The sequence below is a fragment of the Fonsecaea erecta genome, assembly GCF_001651985.1.
Source record: "Fonsecaea erecta strain CBS 125763 chromosome Unknown Scaff14, whole genome shotgun sequence".
Lineage (NCBI taxonomy): Eukaryota > Fungi > Ascomycota > Eurotiomycetes > Chaetothyriales > Herpotrichiellaceae > Fonsecaea > Fonsecaea erecta.
In genome coordinates, this window is record NW_017387257.1 from 89,090 (window position 1) to 107,059 (window position 17,970).

The 17,970-nt window shown below is 54.2% G+C and overlaps 10 protein-coding genes across 10 annotated transcripts; 7 read left to right on the forward strand and 3 right to left on the reverse strand.

Moving 5' to 3' along the window:
* Positions 1-370: 370 nt before the first annotated feature.
* Positions 371-1,237, forward strand: AYL99_11348 (hypothetical protein; the record flags this gene model as incomplete). Its single annotated transcript, XM_018842854.1, has 1 exon — positions 371-1,237. One exon carries the CDS (start codon positions 371-373, stop codon positions 1,235-1,237), a length of 867 nt encoding a protein of 288 aa, XP_018687614.1.
* A 452-nt stretch (positions 1,238-1,689) lies between these two features.
* On the forward strand, positions 1,690-2,332 carry AYL99_11349 (ubiquitin-conjugating enzyme E2; the record flags this gene model as incomplete). The annotated part of the gene is made up of 5 exons (XM_018842855.1): positions 1,690-1,762; positions 1,820-1,899; positions 1,962-2,087; positions 2,143-2,222; positions 2,272-2,332. The coding sequence occupies 5 exons, from the start codon at positions 1,690-1,692 to the stop codon at positions 2,330-2,332; spliced, it is 420 nt and encodes a 139-aa protein (XP_018687615.1).
* Positions 2,333-2,716: 384 nt separating this feature from the next.
* On the forward strand, positions 2,717-3,898 carry AYL99_11350 (hypothetical protein; the record flags this gene model as incomplete). The annotated part of the gene is made up of 2 exons (XM_018842856.1): positions 2,717-2,765; positions 2,817-3,898. The coding sequence occupies 2 exons, from the start codon at positions 2,717-2,719 to the stop codon at positions 3,896-3,898; spliced, it is 1,131 nt and encodes a 376-aa protein (XP_018687616.1).
* Positions 3,899-4,481: 583 nt separating this feature from the next.
* AYL99_11351 (hypothetical protein) lies at positions 4,482-5,081 on the forward strand (the record flags this gene model as incomplete). Its single annotated transcript, XM_018842857.1, has 1 exon — positions 4,482-5,081. One exon carries the CDS (start codon positions 4,482-4,484, stop codon positions 5,079-5,081), a length of 600 nt encoding a protein of 199 aa, XP_018687617.1.
* Positions 5,082-5,891: 810 nt separating this feature from the next.
* On the reverse strand, positions 5,892-7,712 carry AYL99_11352 (hypothetical protein; the record flags this gene model as incomplete). The annotated part of the gene is made up of 1 exon (XM_018842858.1): positions 5,892-7,712. The coding sequence occupies one exon, from the start codon at positions 7,710-7,712 to the stop codon at positions 5,892-5,894; it is 1,821 nt and encodes a 606-aa protein (XP_018687618.1).
* A 393-nt stretch (positions 7,713-8,105) lies between these two features.
* Positions 8,106-9,788, forward strand: AYL99_11353 (hypothetical protein; the record flags this gene model as incomplete). The annotated part of the gene is made up of 1 exon (XM_018842859.1): positions 8,106-9,788. One exon carries the CDS (start codon positions 8,106-8,108, stop codon positions 9,786-9,788), a length of 1,683 nt encoding a protein of 560 aa, XP_018687619.1.
* A 413-nt stretch (positions 9,789-10,201) lies between these two features.
* AYL99_11354 (formamidopyrimidine-DNA glycosylase) lies at positions 10,202-11,572 on the forward strand (the record flags this gene model as incomplete). Its single annotated transcript, XM_018842860.1, has 1 exon — positions 10,202-11,572. The coding sequence occupies one exon, from the start codon at positions 10,202-10,204 to the stop codon at positions 11,570-11,572; it is 1,371 nt and encodes a 456-aa protein (XP_018687620.1).
* A 401-nt stretch (positions 11,573-11,973) lies between these two features.
* Positions 11,974-13,584, reverse strand: AYL99_11355 (hypothetical protein; the record flags this gene model as incomplete). Its single annotated transcript, XM_018842861.1, has 1 exon — positions 11,974-13,584. One exon carries the CDS (start codon positions 13,582-13,584, stop codon positions 11,974-11,976), a length of 1,611 nt encoding a protein of 536 aa, XP_018687621.1.
* Positions 13,585-14,528: 944 nt separating this feature from the next.
* Positions 14,529-15,347, forward strand: AYL99_11356 (dihydrofolate reductase; the record flags this gene model as incomplete). Its single annotated transcript, XM_018842862.1, has 1 exon — positions 14,529-15,347. The coding sequence occupies one exon, from the start codon at positions 14,529-14,531 to the stop codon at positions 15,345-15,347; it is 819 nt and encodes a 272-aa protein (XP_018687622.1).
* A 1,655-nt stretch (positions 15,348-17,002) lies between these two features.
* On the reverse strand, positions 17,003-17,728 carry AYL99_11357 (hypothetical protein; the record flags this gene model as incomplete). The annotated part of the gene is made up of 1 exon (XM_018842863.1): positions 17,003-17,728. One exon carries the CDS (start codon positions 17,726-17,728, stop codon positions 17,003-17,005), a length of 726 nt encoding a protein of 241 aa, XP_018687623.1.
* Positions 17,729-17,970: the final 242 nt, after the last annotated feature.

The window sequence follows — 17,970 nt, forward strand, 5'->3', positions numbered from 1 at the left end:
TGCTTGTAGCAACCACCAGGATGAACGGATGCAGCGCACTTGCTCTGATAGGGGCTGAGCTGAGCTGCATGCACACGAATTCGGCCGCTTGTATTGTCGGGCATCATTCGGGCTGCGCTGCTGGCAGCTTCTGATTCGTGCGCCCGTTTACAAGTCCGCATAACTTGGACCTTTGGTGCCTGTCCGTTTGCCGTTCTCGGGTTGAATCATGCCGAGGATGGAAAAGAGGGTGGGAGGATATCCATTCTCAGCCTCATTATTCCCTGGTCCGGGTGTTTTGGCTTCCATCGTCCTTCGACGACAGCATGCTCGTCTGCGATTCTCCCTGTTTTTGCTCAATTATCCCATATCTGCAGAGACACTCGGCAGAATGGCACCCAGCTTGAGAATATACGCACTTTTGACCGTTTTGCATATCCTCACAGATCTCACACATGCGAGCACGCAGTTGTCTCAACGCCAGTCAGTCAACTACAGCCAACCGATCGATGTCTCCAAGATCCCGTCGTGTCTGCTCGGAACCTGCGAAACCGATCCATTTGGAAGCGCACCCGAGAATGCCTGCAAACCTGTCAGAGCGTCGACACAGCTATACAACAGGAGCTGCTACTGCGCTCTCAAGGACCCGCTCTACTGTGCATGGTCATGCACTTGGTGGGAGTGGATGGCCACCGAGGACTGGTTCATGGATGAATGCGGACCAGACTCTGACAAACTTTTGTACGATGGGCTACCAGCCTGCGCGCAGCGTTGTCTACGCCCGGCGCTCGTCTACTACGGCTGCGTCACCGAGGGCCGCAACTGCTTCTGCATTCATGGCAGTCTGTTCAATTGTCAGTCGAACTGTCACAAAGAGAGCGAGGTGACGGCCATCCAGAACTGGTTAGTGGGTCAGTGCGGCGTCAGTGCTGCGTTGGGCAAGAAGGGAGCAGAGCACGGGGTGTTCTATGGCTCTACCGACGACGACTCCGAGTCGAGAGATTCACCGGTTCTTTTCCAGACCAAAAGAAAGGAATTGAAGTGGTACGAGATATTTGCGATCGTGTTACTTTGCATCTCTGTCCTGGTGGGAATAATCATGTGGATTGATCTCCGTGTTCGACAGAGGTCACACATGCCTCCACAGGATCAGCCTCAGGGATGGATACCAGACACCCTAAGAGAGAATACACTTTCACAACGGCTGCGGCTTAAAGGTCCTGCGTGGAAAGCTCTTCCAGGAGACGCCGAGGGTTGACAGGAGCGTGATCCGACAAGATCTGGTTGAAAGGCACTCAGTTGATAACAAGTGCAAGTAGGCGCCAGACGTGACGGCCATTCAATAAATGCTTATCCCAGTGCACAAGGTGGTTGACGCACGTCGGTCGTGGAGGTGATGCAATCATTGGATTCCGAAGCTGTGGCTGATGGTGTCTTATACCCTGGTCGTTAGAAGATGAAGAATCTGGCTCTTCCAGAAAGCCGAAAAAGTAGTAAAAAGACAACACAGTCTCGCCAAGCCACTTGTGATCCAGGTCACGTGGGCCAAGGCTGCGTGTCCCAGTGACAAGGCTGCGGCGCGTGCCCGCTATTTCAAGTTTCATTTCTCCGTGCACCCCTCCAAGTATCCTTCCTTGGCACAATACTGACCTGACAGACCACAAATCCCATTGTGCCACACCTTTGATCGTATACCGCTGCCATCTCAATATGGGTGCCAAAATGCCACGAAATTTCCGGCTCCTAGAGGAGTTGGAAAAGGGCGAGAAGGGACTGGGAGCAGGTTTGCGACCATCGGCGTATGGTGCCTGAGGAAACAGTGGTTCTAACACTCGTGCAGAGGCGTGTTCATATGGACTGGCTGACAGTGATGACCTGATGATGACCAACTGGAACGGCACGATTCTGGGACCACCTCACGTATGACCCCTACGATACTGTTTGCATTTCAGGACCTATCGAGCTGACCCTTTGCAACCCAGAGCGTCCATGAGAATCGCATCTACAGCGTCAACATCCATTGCGGCGACAAGTATCCTGACCTGCCTCCTACCATTCAGTTCGTGTCCAGGGTAAATCTGCCGTGTGTTGATCAAAAGACTGGGAAGGTGAGAGGATAACGTGCCACCACAAATCCTGCACACTCTGACCGCTGGAAATAAGGTCGATCCATCAAAGCTGCCTTGCCTGGCGAACTGGAAACGAGACTACACCATGGAGACCATTCTGATCGAGCTTAGAAGGTATGGTGGGATATTATCCTGGTGCGAGGAGGGCCACTGATGTCTGCAGGTACATGGCTCTGCCACAGCACAAGAAACTCCCGCAACCCCAAGAGGGCACCACTTTTTGAGAGATGCAACGGCGAGCATGGTATTGTGGAGTTGGTCTTCCAAACGTATAGCGATGAATCACGAGGCTTTTCTACGAATGCATCTTTGGCGTCGGGTTATGTCCATAGCACCATTCTAGCTGCGGGCCGGGGATGTAGTAGCACAGTGACACATACACGGGCTTGCAATAACCACCAAGCACTTGCATTTGGATCTTTTGAAGTGGATTCTCGTGGATGTTGCGTAAGGGAGAAATCGTCGTCGGTATTCGACTTCCGTTCAGGTCTGGCTCGGCACACCTGCCTCGGAATTTGTTTGATGGTGTCTTGCTCATTTGCGATTCCAATTCTTCGCTGCCAGAGTCGACCACATATCTTGGAATAAAATCGGTCTGAGATGTGCGGATGCCACGTATCGTTGCTCCGCACAAATCGGGGCTTCATCGACTAGCATGTAGGTGCGGAATTCGTGATGTGCTGGAGATCTGCTAACCCAATGGTATAGGTCTTTCTCTATACAAAGCTCTGCTACATGAGAGTACACGAGTCGGGGCCGCAGTCGACAACCCTGCCGTCACCAGAACTCTTCAGTCCTTGATCCGCTTCCGCTTCGATCGAGACCGCAAGCTGCTTTCCCCTTCACAGGTGGCCAATGGCTTCGAGGCAGGTCATGGCGCCTTGTCACTCCTCCGCCAATGCGCCCGTAAATCGGACGACGCCTTGAACAAGCTGAGCCAGACCCTCGAGCATGTAGCCCTACAAGCCGAATCTACAGCCAGATACCGCGGCGAACTCGCCTCTCGATGGAAACCCCCTCCGCCCCAACGCCGTCCCCATCTGGAGAACCTGCGCCGGATCGCGAACAGGGCAAACCACATGTCCACTCCTGACAACCCACGCATCTTTCAGCACCCAAGACCGATCTCTGAAGTGAAATCGGGTGTCCGCAAAGTGCCCAATCTGATTTTAGCGCAGGGAGTCCCGCTCCTGAAATACCCGGGCCCGACTCCGGTGTTGTTGAACCGGATTTTGAAGACGAAGATCCAATGGGGAGTTCGCAAGTGGGCACAGCATCTGGACATCGCAGCCAGGATTCAGATCGGTGAATGGGAAGACGATTGGGATTCCATCCTTGGGCGAGAACAGGGCATCGTAGAGACACAGGAGGACGCGATCGCGAATAGACAGCTGGGACAGCAGGCTGAGCAGGTGGAAGAGGACCACACTCAGACCTCACCAGAGTTCAAGATCCGCTTTGTCGGTGGCAACCGACCCGACATCGGGGATGGCAAGAACAACAATCAGTCGACAGCCCGTTCTAGTCCCGCCGTTCCAGGAGTGTCCTGGACACTGGCGCTGCGCCAGGTTGACCGACAACTCGAGCAGGCCGTGCATGCGCGCGGACGGCAGTACGCAGAGCTCGGGGACAAATATTGGCAGGTCATCGTGAAGGAGAGAGAGCTGAAGGAGAAGGAGAGGAAGGAGAGGAAGCATGCCCGGCGGATGGCACGGAAACAGGCGACCAGCATCGTTGACGCTGACGAGTCCGCCGGAGATGTGAGCAGCGTGTCTTCTGGCTTTCTATGAAACCTCGAGTCCGCGTAGGAACAAGGTACTGTAGATGGATGTACTACCCACATTAAAGCCTGGCTCGAGACGAGCCATTTGCCTACAATACAAGTCCACATCAATTATCATCGGACAGTTACCCAGTGTGAGGTACACGGTGAGGACGGATACATACCCAACCCAAATTCGTGATGCGTGGCGATGACATAATGATGCGTGGAAGAGTTGCAGCCTCCTTCTGTGACTTTTCTCCGCATCATATCGAAGTCCACGGTTGATTGATAGAGCAACTTTTTTTTTTGGCTCCCTCGTAGCTACAGTACACCTATCTACCTAATCTGAGGGACACAATATTGAGCTATCTGGGCTCTTGCATTGGTCTTTGAGTTAAGCCCTAGGCCCCGTGGCCATGTCCACCTCGTCTTCCTCACCCTACATCACCTTTCTGAAATAAGAATCATATTAAGCGATCAAGCTGGCGTGGTTTTGGAATTCACCTGCTGTTGTTGCTGCTGCGGAGACGACGACCTCGCATCCTCCTCCTCCTCCTCCTCCCGCTCCCGAAGCTCAGATCTTCCCTGAAAGCCGACAACGTCTGATCATGTCCAAACCCACCGCGCCGCCCGCCCAGCTCACGCCGCAGTTCTGCTTCAACACACGGATCCTGCGCGACTTCCTGCGCCTGTCGCGCGCCAGCATCGACGACAGCATCTCCACCAACCTCAACGCCCTGATCACGCCGGCGACCACGTCGCCCTTCGACCCCACGTCCACCACGGTGCGGAACCCGTCGCTCCCGTCGTCCCTCACGCGCGCACCCATCCCCCGCGACACCAGCCGGACGTTTCTGCACTCGGTGCTCTTCCCGTCGTGGAATGCGCGCTCGGACGTGATCGCCTACTGCACGAGCGTGGCCACCAGCCCGGATCCCAGCGACCCGGACCTGATCGCGCGCGAGGCCCTGAATCGGCGCGACGCCGAGCGCATCGTCGACGAGCGCCTGGACCCGTACTCCGGGCGGTTCTTCCCGCCCGCGTCGCGGGCCGAGATGCTGGCCGACGTGCTGCGGAACGAGAGCGCCGTCGAGAAGATCGTCCGGGCGCGCACGTGGGGGATCGTCCAGGAACGGTGCGAGGGCGTCGAGGAAAGTACCTGGGAGGAGGCGGTGAATAGGTGGCGAGAAGGAGAGGGGAAGAGGTGATTTCTGTTTGATTGACAACGAACAAGATATGATTATTGGGGTCCTTCATGAATCCGACAGCAGCCAACGAGCCCCTGCCATGTCGTGTGCCGGGGCAGTGCAGAATGGGCGAGCCCAGTCAAACGAAGCCAACTAACTACTGGTGCCGTCCCATCCTGACGCACCAACATGAAGAGGACTCGTTCATGACGAGGTGTGGCTGCTCTGCTCTATCCAGACGGGGACATGACCGAGGGCATAGCATCAGGATGAGGAAAAGGTGCAGAGGGATATCAAACCCCCCTCGCTCGTATGAGAAAGCTCAGTTCGATAACCCTCGAGTCAAGTCAGACCATTGATCGGGGCAGTCTGAATGGCGGATGACGGGTGACGGTTGTCGGACGACATGCGAGAACCTCTCTCTACCCATTCGGCCATCCAACCAAACCAAAGAGGCAGGAAAAGGGAAGGAAAAATCCACTCAACTCAACTCGACTCAACTCAAAAAAGGCAAAATCACGGACAAGGCATGGTCATAAATATATCGTGTTATAGAGATAGATCGTTCTTGTGCCCGGCGTCCCGGACAAAAACATCCATGTATGTATATATCCCAGGGCTCATCAGACAGGCGCCGTGGTATCAAAATCCAAATCCAAATCCAAAGCCAGATCCAAATCAAATCTATGTGTCTTGATCTGCCCTTCATTCTCGGACGTACACTGTGCATGGGCGGCAGGAATATATACCATCAACTCCGTGGAGTCTCAGTTCGTGAAACAGCATAGCACATCTAGCTAGTTCTTGAACCGGTCTCTTTTCAGGCCGCATTCACCATCCCCCGCCGCTCAGCCCGGCAATACTGGCGATGCGCTCCGTATCGCTCATCTTGCTCGCAGGCTTATTCTTGCCCACGTCACTCTCGACCTCCCGGAACGTCGTGTATGCCAGCTTGGAGAGCGGGACGTTCACGAGGCGGGACCAATGATACAGAAAGTCGTGGACTTCGGTGGTGTTGATTCCATTGATGATTGTTTGTTCGGTCTTCTCAGTCCCATTCAGACATGTGATACCGTTCGTCATCGTCAGGTCCTCGCCTTCTTCGCCACTTATGTCGACCTCCTCTGAGGAATCAGCCGAGTAGTAAGCTTCATCCACGAGTCTTAGCCACTCCTTTTGACTCTGCGGCCCGCTCATGCTGTTGACAGTATCTTCACCCCTTGTCTCGGGCAATGTCTCCATCACGTCGTCAACCTTGATCTGTCCGCCGCCATTCGTACAACCCCCAGGGCAAGCCATGACTTCCACATAAGCGTAGTCACTTGCGCCTCCACTTCCGCCGGCCGTGTTCATACGTCTCGCAGCGCCTGGTAACTTGCTCTGCCTGGCGGGCTTCAATTTTCTGACGAGATTCTGGATATTTCGGAAACCGTAGTATCGTGCACACTTCATCAGAGCTTGGCCGGTGGGAGTCACCAAGGAGTATTCCACCACGTCAGCGTTCCGACCGCGCTGGACAGAAATCGTAGAGCCGGGGTGACGTGACTGTTCGGTCGAGAGAACATGGTAAAGGTAGCCGCCGGAAGAGCCGGCCGTCACCTTTTGCTCCTGGTTGTGCTGTCGTCGTTGTTTGGGGAAGAGGAAGCGAGCGATGTTGGGATCCGGAAACGGAGTGCGTTCTGCGGGTGAAAGTGGCCGCCGTGGAAGGCTGGAAAGTTGGATACCGCGAGCTGAAGCGAGGGAGAGGAGCTCCCGGGAAGTGATAACGCAGTCGACGTCTCTTATTGGAGATGAGCCACTATCCGTAGGGTCGGTATGGCGCCACCAGCGATCCGTGAGTTCTTCTCGGCTGGCCTCGAGTTTCTTGTCAAAGCAGGGCATGATTGCTAGATGCCATATCTGCGAGGGATGAATGTCCAGCGTTTTGCTCAACACCGACTTGAGCAGTGTTCCCGACAACGCCTGTGGGGACTTCAGAGAGGAGAGATGCGGAAGGATATGAGGGTGTGTTTTCTCTGCATAACAAATCCAGCCCGGACATGCTGAAGTCAGTATCGGCTTAGGCTTCGACCCTGTTGTTATTGAATCTGCCACCTCTTCTGCCCCCAACACCAAGCACGCTTCCCGGGCCTGATTGGTGTCCACCACATACGTAAAATGGCTGTTGTGCTGACCACCTATCCGCAGGCCTTGTGATCCGCTCAGAAACTGTTCGATCATGAATCCGGCTCTTCGTTCGGAGATGCCGTACGTCGCAGCTAGACTAGCCCGAACCTGCGGGCTCACACTGGCAACAAAGAGTTTCGCGTTGGAGGGCGGGGACGCGTGTCCGTTTGCATGGCCATTTTGCTTGCTGATAAGGTATCGTACATCCAGCGACGGGAAGGAATCGAGTGTGTTCAAGACTTCAGTATGCGACTGTAGTGAAACGAGAACAGCCTCTGCAGAGGTCACACATCCGGAGCAGGCGAGACAATCGGTAAGGGAAATCGACGCAGGCGCCGGGTTCTTTGTCTGGATCTTATCTTCGGTGGTCACCTCGTAAGGGTTGACATCGTCGTCCTGTTTCGGGAGTGTCTCGATGGGTTTTATGCAGGCGACGCCAGGCGAAATGAAGTCGTTGAGATCGTCTGCGGAGAGGATGGCGCTCATGGTTGGCCGTGGGTGGCGACCACGGCACAGACGCAGGCGTGGCTTCGAAAGAAGAGAGAGAGACTTTCAGCATCCGTTTTCCAGAAGAGAGAGTCCTGTAGCGCATGCGTCGTTCTCAATCCCGTTGAGCGAAGTGCCAGAATTAATACTGTCTTGATCGTTCGACGACCAGAAGAATTATTAATGGCAAGATGGTGAATGGGGTGCGCAACTCCGATCGTCGGCCTCGAAAATCTAAAGTTCGAGATTTGACGTATGCGGGCGGGTGACTAAGAACTTAGGTAAACGGCTCTCCAGATGTAGCCGGCGGTGGCCGGGGGCCGGGGACCGGGCAACTTGAAGTCCGCAGGCATTTGTTCTCTGCACGCGACCTACAGACGACAATGCCACTTCATGCTCAGCAATCCAAGAGAAGGAAACCCAGAAGAGGTGGAACTTCGAGATATGCCCCCTATACACGATGATACGGCCCCCGATGCCCCGCTCATCGCAGACCGCGGACACGACCGCAACCATGCTCATGCGACCGCAACCGCACAGTCCTCTGCAAATGCCTTTATATGGGCCTTGACAGTCTCTGCTTGCGTATCAGGACTGCTCTTTGGCTATGACACGGGCGTCATAAGCAGCACCTTGGTCTCGATTGGCACTGACCTGTCCTCGCGCCATTTGACGACCCTGGATAAGGGACTCATCACTTCATGCACCAGTCTATTTGCGCTGGTCGCAAGTCCCATTGCCGGCGTCCTGGCGGATCGGGTCGGGAGAAAAAACATAATATTATTTGCGGACGCCCTTTTCACACTGGGTGCTCTATGGCAGGCCGTCACAACGTCCGTGTGGGGGATGATACTCGGCCGAAGTATTGTGGGATTGGCCATCGGAGGTGCGAGTCTCATCGTGCCTTTGTATATCTCTGAACTGGCACCCAGTCATCTCAGAGGCAGACTCGTCACGGTCTCTCTTCTCTTCATAACCGGCGGACAAGTTATTGCATACCTGGTCGGATGGGCCTTTTCCACCATGAAGGGCGGGTGGAGATGGATGGTTGGTCTAGGCTGTGTGCCTGCGCTCGCACAGCTTGTCATGTTAGCATTTATGCCCGAGACGCCGCGCTACCTGGCGAAAATCCAAAGAGAAATGGAAGCCCGAGCGGTTTTGAAGAGGGTCTACCGTGGAATGGCCGACAATACCACCAATCTTGTCGACGAGACCATACACGCCATTAAAAAGGAGTTGCTTGAGGAAGAAGAGGCACACGTTCAGCTCCGCCAGTCAACACAATCCAAATCCGGCTTCCTGATCTCGCCGACCTTACAATCTCTCCTCCTCCACCCCCCGCATGCCCGAGCTCTGACAATCACATGCACGCTACAAGCCCTCCAGCAACTTTGTGGGTTCAACAGCCTCATGTACTTTTCTGCCACCATCTTCCAACTCTTGGGCTTTCAGTCGCCCACCTTGACATCACTCAGTGTCGCCGGGACGAACTTCTTGTTTACCATTGCGGCGTTCCATCTGATTGACCGGTTGGGGCGGAGACGGATTTTGCTGCTCACTATCCCGGTCATGGTCGTGGCCCTTCTCCTTTGCGCTGGAGCCTTCACATTTGTTCCTTTGCACTCAGGTGATAGGGTAGAAACCACTGTGGATAGCCCGTCTGGAAACTCGGTTCCACAACTCCCCGCTATCGCCATCCTAGTCGCCATGCTCCTCTACGTCTCAACCTACGCCATGGGCCTGGGACCTGTCCCCTGGCAACAATCCGAGCTTTTCCCCCTCTCCGTCCGCTCTCTCGGCTCCTCGCTGGCAACCGCGACAAATTGGTTCTGCAACACCGTTGTCGGCCTGACCTTTCTACCCATGATGGATTTTCTAGGGGCGCAGTGGACGTTCGTCACATACGCCAGCATTTGTGCCCTGGGCTGGGTGGTTGTCTGGTCGATTTACCCGGAGACAATGGGACTGCGGTTAGAGGAAGTTGGCGAATTGTTGAAGAACGGCTGGGGCGTTGACGAGAGCCTGGAACGGTTAGAAAGGTCGAGAAGGAATACTCTGAACACCTCGCTAGAATAGAGCGTTTTCGGCTTTTGATAATTGGATAGCCGGAAATGGTTAGAAGGTTTCATGTTCTGGTAATGACTAATGACTCTAGCGCTACTAAACGCGTCTCGTAATTGATAATGGATACGCGTGGCAGCCTTCCTCCTGCTTCCCAAATCATCTAATTAGATATCTTGGGCTCCAGTCCACCCGTGACTATCAATCCCGAAGACTGCGTTCGCTTTGTTTCCCTTCTCGTGGTCATACATCTGAGATTGATTGAGTCGAAAATCGGGTGAATCGGGGGGATTGGCCAATTCAATCGCAACACATCCTCAAGGCATCCATCCTCTCACCACCTTCGTTGGTCTTTTTTCCTCCCCTCCCCTCTCTTTTAAGAAGGCTCTTTCCCCCAGAAATCCTTTATCAAGGCTAGTCTGCCCAATATGCCTGAGATCGCCGAGGTCGCCCGCATCGTCCATTTTATCCGGAAATTGCTGGTCGGCAAAACCATCGCCAAAGTGACGGCCACCGACGATGCCAGCGTCTATGGCAAGGTGGGCACTTCGGCCGCCGAATTCGAGAAGCACATGGCCGGGAAGAAGGTCGTCGACGCGGGCCAGCAAGGCAAATACTTCTGGATGATCATGTCAAGTGCCCCTCACCCGGTCATGCATTTCGGCATGTCGGGCTGGTTGAAGTTCAAGTCCGAACACACCTACTACTACCAGCCGCAGGAGGGTAAGAAGGACGAGGCGTGGCCCCCGAAGTTCATGAAGTTTATGCTCGAGACGAAGGCCGAAGACGGAGAAGAGGCCATCGAGGCGGCGTTCGTAGACATGAGGCGATTCGCCCGCGTTAGACTGGTCGACTGTCCTGGCGCGGAGATCCGTCAACACTCACCGCTGGTTGAGAACGGACCGGATCCCGTCCTCGACAAGGACATCGTCACCGTTGAGTGGCTCAAGGAGAAGTGCAAGAGCAAAAAAGTCCCCATCAAGGCGATGCTGCTGGACCAAGCCAACATCAGCGGCATCGGCAACTGGGTCGGCGACGAGATCATGTACCACGCCAAAATGCACCCGGAGCAGTACGCGAACACCCTGAACGACCAGCAGATCGCACAACTGCACAAGTCGATCCACTACATCTGCAGCACGGCGGTGGACCTGCTGGGCGACTCGGAGAAGTTTCCCGAAGACTGGCTGTTCAAGCACCGGTGGGGGAAGGGCAAGAAGGACGCTTCAAACACACTGCCGAATGGAGAAAAGATCGCGTTCCTCAAAGTGGGCGGACGCACCAGTGCCGTGGTTCCCTCGATACAGAAGAAGACGGGACCCGTTGCGAAAGAGATGAGTGAAGCGGAAATGCTCGATGGGGAGGACGAGGACAATGCACCGAAGAAGCCCAAAGGCAAAAAGCGCAAAGCCGCGAAAGAGGACGAGGATGACGAGGACGAGCCCAAGACGTCGAAGGGCAAGAAACGCAAATCTGCTGTGAAAGAGGAGGAGGAAGATGACGAAGAAGAAGAGGTGATGCCGAAGAAAACAACCGCTAGGGGCAAGAAGGCGCAAGCAAAAGCTGAGCCCGAGAAGGAGGACGCGAAGCCCGTCGTCAAGAAGGCCACGAAACCAACAACAAAGGCAAATGGGGTTAGTAAAGGACCCGCGACAGTGGCAGCGGACAAGTCACTCAAATCAGAGAAGGAGACCTCAGGGGCTCAAGCGAAGGCAGCGAAGGCAGCGAAGCCTTCAGCCCCGGCGCCCACGGCAAATGATGCAGGAAAAAGACGGTCAGGTCGGTTAAGCAGGTCTTGATTCCTGATCTCTCTCTCCTAGAACGACGAGGGTTGAGATCATCGGTGCTTGGTTTTTTTTCCTTCGATCAATGTGCTATCATTGTATTCTATCGCTATTTGCTGGATACGACCTACCCAGGTTGGTTGGGCGCGCAGTGATAATATCTCGCGCCGAGCGACTTTGCATGGATCAAAGTCTCCAAGATCCTCACAACAAGAAAAGAAAAGAAAAACACACATACATCTTCAAGTAAGAAATCTATTCTTCCTTCTTCCTTTGTTTCCTTTTTCTGCCAGCAACGCCCTCACCATGTAGCTGATCCTGATCCACGCCCCTTGCCTCGTCTGTCTGCACGTCCGTCTGCGACACGGCGAATCCCCAATTGCGAAGACCCAAACCGAAAAAACAAATAGAGACCACTACCACCATAGCAATCCACCCACCCTTCCTGCGAGCCTCGAGCCCCGCGAAGAACCGGACCCTGTCTCGTCGGAAGACTTGTTTCTCCTGAAGGTGACCTTTTCGACGATGCGGACGGCAAAGTTTTCCTTGGACGTCGACGAGCGCTGGAGCCCGTTCTCCTCGTCGGCGCCGGCGACTTGGGCTTGGTCGGCGACCGCGTCGGGGCCGATCTCGGCCTTGTCCAGGGCCCGGCGGAACGAGGGGATTAAGTTCGTCGCCACCGGGTAGGTGAACACGAGCAGGAAGCACGAAGCCGTCAGCCACCAGGCGCGCGAGATACGCACCGACTCCACCAGCTGGCCCATCAAGGCCGGCTGCAAGGCGCCACCGGAGATACTGATGATCATCAGCGTCTCGCAGGTCGGTGTCCACTCCTCGAAACTGGCCGTTGCGCTCTCGAAGATCATCGGGAACGACGGCCCTTCGAAGAACATGACCATGATTGCCACGGCAATGGCAGCGGTGGCGGTGATTCCTGTACCCGCGGCGGTCGTCGCGACGGCCCCAGCCATGAAGCACATCAACACGTACCGGGGCTTGAAGATTCTCGGCATGATGACGAGTCCCGCAGCAGCGAAGCGGCCGATGACGAAGGCCGTCTGTGCAAGAGACATGTAGTACGCTGCCCATCGATCGCTGGCGCAGGCATTGACCTTCATGTGCTCGATGAAGAATTGGGCAAATGTCACCTGGCAGCCGAGATTGACAAAGTTTGCTGCCACGCCCCACCAGATCCGGGCGAAACGCCGCGAGACGAGCGGGTGCTTCCACTTCTTCCAGCCACAGTCAACAGGCGCGGAAACGGGGACTTCGACCTCGGGGAACCAATTGGTGCGGAAGAAGAGGATGGCCACAAAGAACGTCAAGCCGAAGACGCAGGCCCCGAGAGCCCGGTAGAAAGTGATGACGCTGCCCAGATTGGCGCAGGAGGCGGATTGCGCCGTAGGCATCAAGCATCGACCGGGGTGAAGAGGGTCGGGGGCGGGGCGTGCTGTCGAAGTGTCAGGGTTGAAGACGAAGGCGTTGGCCAAGAATGGAGCGACGACAGTGCCGATACCAGCCCAGGCTTGCGCCATCAGGATTCGGAGAGCGGCTTGATGGCGAGGACCACAGTTGACGGCGTACGGATTTGCTGAGCGTTCCAAGGTCGACACGCCCAGTCCGATGACAAAATGGGCGGCCACCATGCCGGCGAGACTGCAGCTACTCGCGCCGATGGACATGAATTCGTTGCCCAGAGCGAGAACAAACAGTCCCGTCACCATGGCGATTCGATAGCCCCCTTTCTTCACGAGAGGGCCACCGATCAAAAGGGCACCAGGAATGTAGGCGCTGTAGTAACCTGCGGCCAAGATGGCGGCCTTCTGGCGGCCGATACCCATGGCAACCTTGACGTGGTAGTTCATGATGTCGAGCAGGCCATAGGCGAGACCCCACATGAAGAAGATGAAGATGGAGGTGAGGGTGATGGGGAGGATGGTGTCTCGTCCACGGATCTCCTTGCTGGGCTTGTTGTATTGAACATCGAGCCGCCTTATGCGGTCGAAAATGGGGGTGAAGTTGACCATGTTGGATATGGTATGGCAACGAGATGCTGCGAGTCGTCAAGACGGCGGTTTCGAAACAACAGAATACTGCAGTTGAGAGGTTGTTGGAGGAATCTTGTTTGCAAAAGATTGCAGAGAGAGTATTTGCACGAGATAGAGGGTTGAGCAGATGAAGTCGAGCAGGGGTCAAATCTGGATAGAAGGCATTGAGGCTGCAGAGAAAGACAGACATATATATACCTGGAGGAGCACAGTCTGGGCTGAGGACCTACTTCTTCCACAACGTTGGTGCATGACTGAAGAAAAACAGACTCGTAACATGGTATTTTGACTAGATCGATGGCAGGCCATTCAGGATGCAAAGACAGTCCCAGCACCATGGGAAGCCAGTTCTTATTTTCTCTAGTGTTGTTGATTCCGGCTTACATGATGAACACACCGTATGGTTTTCTTACCACATCCACTTGGGCAGCTCGAGGAGAGGTCCTCAGCCACGAGACAAGGTCGCTTGTGCCATCTAGTCCACAGGAGCCAGATCGTTGTGGCATGTTGATTTCTCCCTGCTGGAGGCGGGGGAGAGCCAGATCCCGGAGAGAAAGAAGAACTGGGGGGAGCAAAGGTGACCCTTACCGATCATGATCACTTTACCAACGTCTCCCATCTGGGTCTGTCCACATCCAGATAGTAGTAAGCATATGGAAATATGATGGTACGTAGTGAAGAAAAGTAAAGAATGTTAATCGTCGGGGTGGAGGACCATGTCGGAGTATTTGCGGAAGCTTGGCATGGGCTTGGCAGAAAAACCACCGTCGGGATTTGCTGACCCGTACGCTCTGCCCTGGCCACTCAGTGGTCTAATGAATAGCCTTTGGCTCAACCAGAAAGCCTCAACAGTTTTCCTAGTACTGTCGAGAGTGAGCTTCGCAAGATCCCTGAAGCCACAGACAGTCAGGTACTTGAACATGATGCCGTCCGCAAAAGAGCCCAGCACTGGTATCAAGATATTGATGCTGCACGGCTATACGCAGAATGGGAATCTATTCCACGCAAAAACAAGAGCAATGGAGAAGCATTTGCAAAAGGTGTTTCCGGGCTTATCTTTCAGCTACCCAACGGGTCCTCTGCAGCTCAAGCCAAGCGACGTTCCGGGCTTTGACCTGAGTTCAACTGAAGATCCGGACAGTATTGAAGCTTATGGCTGGTGGAGGCGGTCAGACACGTCCGATCCTCCTGAATACGTCGGCCTCGAGAAAGGGCTGGAGACAGTCGCCAGCGTTCTAGAGTCAGAGGGACCATTCGATGGCGTAATCGGATTTTCACAAGGAGCATGTCTAGCCGCCATGGTTGCTTCATTACTGGAGGGAGATTCAAGAAAACAAGCCTTCGAAAGGGCACGAGCAAGATCTCCGCTGGCGATCCCATATCCAGCGTCCTTCGACAGACTCAATCACCCACCACTCAAATTCTGTGCCGCTTACTGTGGCTTTCGGGCTCCTGGTGAGAGATACCGTGGATTCTACGAGGACCCCCATATCCAGACCCCGGTGTGTCATATTATTGGGAGTCTTGACAGCGTGGTTGAAGAGTCGAGAACACAGGCGTTGGTCGATGCAACTGGCGGCGCAGAAAAGACGCACGTCGTGACACATCCTGGAGGGCACTTTGTGCCGAGTGGGAAGCAATATCTCGATATGATTGCAGGGTTCATCAAGCAGAATATGTCATCGCAGGGAGGGGGGAGAGGGACGGAGGATAAGGTGGAAGATATGGATGTGCCGTTTTGAGGGTATTTGGCGTGTACCGTGCTTGTCGATGCTTGCACTTGAGACCCGATAGAACCGATAGACCGGTCTAGAAGTAGATACGATATCCTAGAGCCCGTTGTATACTGTCGAATGACTCCGGCAGTGAGTCAAAGGGAAGGCAGTCTGTTAGAGACCGACCTGTGATTGGCTGGGGCCCGAGAAGACCATGCCGTGTGGAGACTCTGCGCTTAGCGTCTTGGCAGTTGGCCGCACAACCACGACTCCTCCTCAAAGTCGATTTCTACCGCCACACTCGTCCATCGCAATACATCAATTGATCCATTGCATCTTCACCGCGACTCTCAAAACCTCGCACGGAAACTCAGTAGCGGACAGAGTCCTCGGATTACTTCCAAAATCAAACAAAATGGTATGCACCCCTGCGCAAGATGATGCACCAAATCCATGATGCTCAAAATTTCTGCCTTCCCCCGGCTTTACAAAGCACACGAGCACTGCAAAATCGATCACCATCAACGCAATCACCTTGATGCCGACCAGCCACTGACATATCCTGCTACAGGTTCTCGCAGTCGATCTCCTAAACCCAACGCCTCAGGCTGAGGCCCGCAAGCACAAGCTCAAGGTACGATTTGGAAGCCCACGGTTCCTCGGTCCCAAATCACGAGAAAAACTGACATCCCCTTCTAGACTCTCGTCCCAGCACCCCGATCATTCTTCATGGACGTCAAGTGCCCCGGCTGCTTCACAATCACCACCGTTTTCTCCCACGCCCAAACCGTCGTTATCTGCGCCGGCTGCTCAACTGTGCTTTGCCAGCCCACCGGTGGCAAAGCCCGCCTCACAGAGGGCTGCTCTTTCCGAAGAAAGTAAACGACAATGAACCAAAAAAGGGGATGCAAACGGGATGGCATTGAGAATTTTGCTTGATAGAAGATGGATTCCGCACAAAGCTATGCCACCGTGACAGGGAGTTCCGGATATCTTGCAAAAAAGAAGACTTTATGAGAGCATGGCGGACAGATCATTTCCTTCTTTTCGCAACGAAATCGGCGTCGAATCTTTTTCCAAGCTACGAATGGGAAATACCCTTTCGCGAAAAAAAAAAGTCTTCTTTGCATGGGATGAGCGGGCATGAGGCATCCGGATCCTGCATGAACATACACTTAATTGTTGTATTGTGAGGAGGGCAGGGTCCCGATGTTGAGGAAGGCCTATGACCTTGCATCAGGCTAATCCCAAAGTTACGGTGGTGGAAACGTGGATAGTCATGTACTCGTAGTACAGAAGGCGAAAGAATAAAATCTTTGAAAAGCATGTTGAGTGTATCGTCGCTATCTGTGTTTTTGGTTGGTCTGTCATTTTGATACCGCTGCGTCTGTCCACAGCTATCTTGATGCCTGTAGAATTCTGGAACCGCCGTAGATTTCCTGGTCGTCGTACGTCCCTGCATGCCAGGTCGACGTGATCAACCACTGATCCACTGCCTGAGATTGTTGCCAGAGGTCCCCTCGATGGCGGTGCACTGTGCAGCTTGTAGTTTGGAGGCTCCTTCCCTTGTGGCAGCTGTGTGCCAGTTGATATTGTCTGGGGTGAAATGTTTTCCGTTCCTCTCTCTCAATAAACGGCCTTTGGCTTGAAGTTTCCTTTCGTTACCCGGCGACGTTGTAGCATCAGCCACGCTCCAACTCGGCAATGATCCTGTTCACCAGCTTCTTCTGCTCCCTCTCCTTCAACTCGTTCTCGTCCATCTCTCTCAGACATCGACCCACGGCACAAATTCCCTTGACATCTGCCCCAGGACAATCAACCCACACTTTCCCATTCTTGCCCACGGCAATCTCAAACCCACCTGGGAGCCTCGACCCCAGTTCCTCCAGCGCGACAACACTTTGCTTCTTGAGAAGTCTCTCGGCCAGACCGGGGCTGACATCAAATACCATACCGCCATTAAGAGGCCCCAATCCATCTGGTTCCGCCTTGCCCGTGGATGGATTCACACAACTTAACTCGATCTCCATGTTCTTCTGAGCAGAGACAACTTTGGCGTAGACAAGGTCGTTCGTCTTCAGTTGAGGTCTCGTCTTCTTGCTTGCGCCCTCAAAGGCCAACTGTGGTAAGAATGCCTGGGGCGAATAAGCGTTGATGTAGACCTGGAAAAAATCTGCCGTTGAGATTCGCACTTGCGCGATCACGAGATCTCCTGCTTTTGGTATGTAGCGAGCATCCGGCGTGGATATCTGTGCGGTCTTCTTGCGGTAGTCAATTTCCAAGAGTCCCCCAATGGTTGCGACAAAGTCGGTGTCTGTTTCTGGTTGGAGTCCGTGGCCGATTTTGCGCTTCTGGGACGTTGGGATCTGGCTCGTGGGGACCAGGTCCCCGGGCAGAAGTACTGACATGGTGGACGGTCACTGTCATATATTTCACCACCTGTCTGACGTTCAACTCTCGAAGGCCTCACAAAATAGATCACTCAAGACTAGAACAAGAACGAGGCTGGAAGAAAAGAGGCTCCGATATGGACAAGGCTGAGGCAGCGCTCGCTTAACCTTCCTCAAGCCGCGAATACCCGCCGCAACGCCCAAAAAAAAGTTCCCCAAGGATTTTGTCAATCTAGATTCACACAACTGCTGTTGATTTC